General features: G+C 32.7%; 1 pseudogene across 1 annotated transcript in view; it reads right to left on the bottom strand.

Annotated features, from left to right (window-relative positions):
* Positions 1-500: 500 nt before the first annotated feature.
* Positions 501-597, bottom strand: part of TEOVI_000730100:pseudogene — a 1,352-nt pseudogene continuing 1,255 nt past the window's right edge. The window contains exon 3 of the mRNA in view: positions 501-597. This exon is cut by the window's right edge and continues 11 nt beyond it. Coding sequence covers positions 501-597 — 97 coding nt within the window.

Genomic DNA, 597 nt, shown 5'->3' with positions numbered 1-597 from the left:
CTCTCCTATTATTATTATTATTAGTATTACTGTCGTAGCCATAACTTATATGCATAACATAATTAAATTAGTAACTTTTATAATAGCAAAAATTCTTTATACACTGAGATCAAACTACTTAGCTACAATTTGTTGCTTTCACTCCAACATTTTGCATCTTCAAGTTTTTAAAATTTTGAATATTTCCATCAAAAATTGTTGAAAAATATATAATTTCAGTAATTTTTGAAAATTATCTCAAGAAAAGAAAATTTAATAAAGTTTACCAAATACACCTATAATTCAAAATACCTGAAATACCACCAAACACACAAAAGTAGCAGAAATCATAGGTAATTTCTTATTTTCGATAATGCTGGAATCACGGCACATTTCTTTTTCTAGATCAGGCTAATTATCTTTTCTTTTTTCCATGCACAATTTTGTTTACCGCCTGTTTTGTCACCTTCACACTTTGGTTTATCAGCGCCGTGTCTTGCACATCCATTTGCAGCTGCCCCCTCTTTTGCTGCACCTTCTGTTTCTGTTGATCGGGCTGCTTGTTCTGCAACTTGGTCTTCGGTTGGAATGCATGGACCGTCATCCTCCTTTTTGCCA

This window comes from Trypanosoma equiperdum (genome assembly GCF_001457755.1).
Source record: "Trypanosoma equiperdum strain OVI genome assembly, contig: ctg_1325, whole genome shotgun sequence".
NCBI lineage: Eukaryota > Euglenozoa > Kinetoplastea > Trypanosomatida > Trypanosomatidae > Trypanosoma > Trypanosoma equiperdum.
This window is presented reverse-complemented; position numbering and strand designations above follow the sequence as displayed.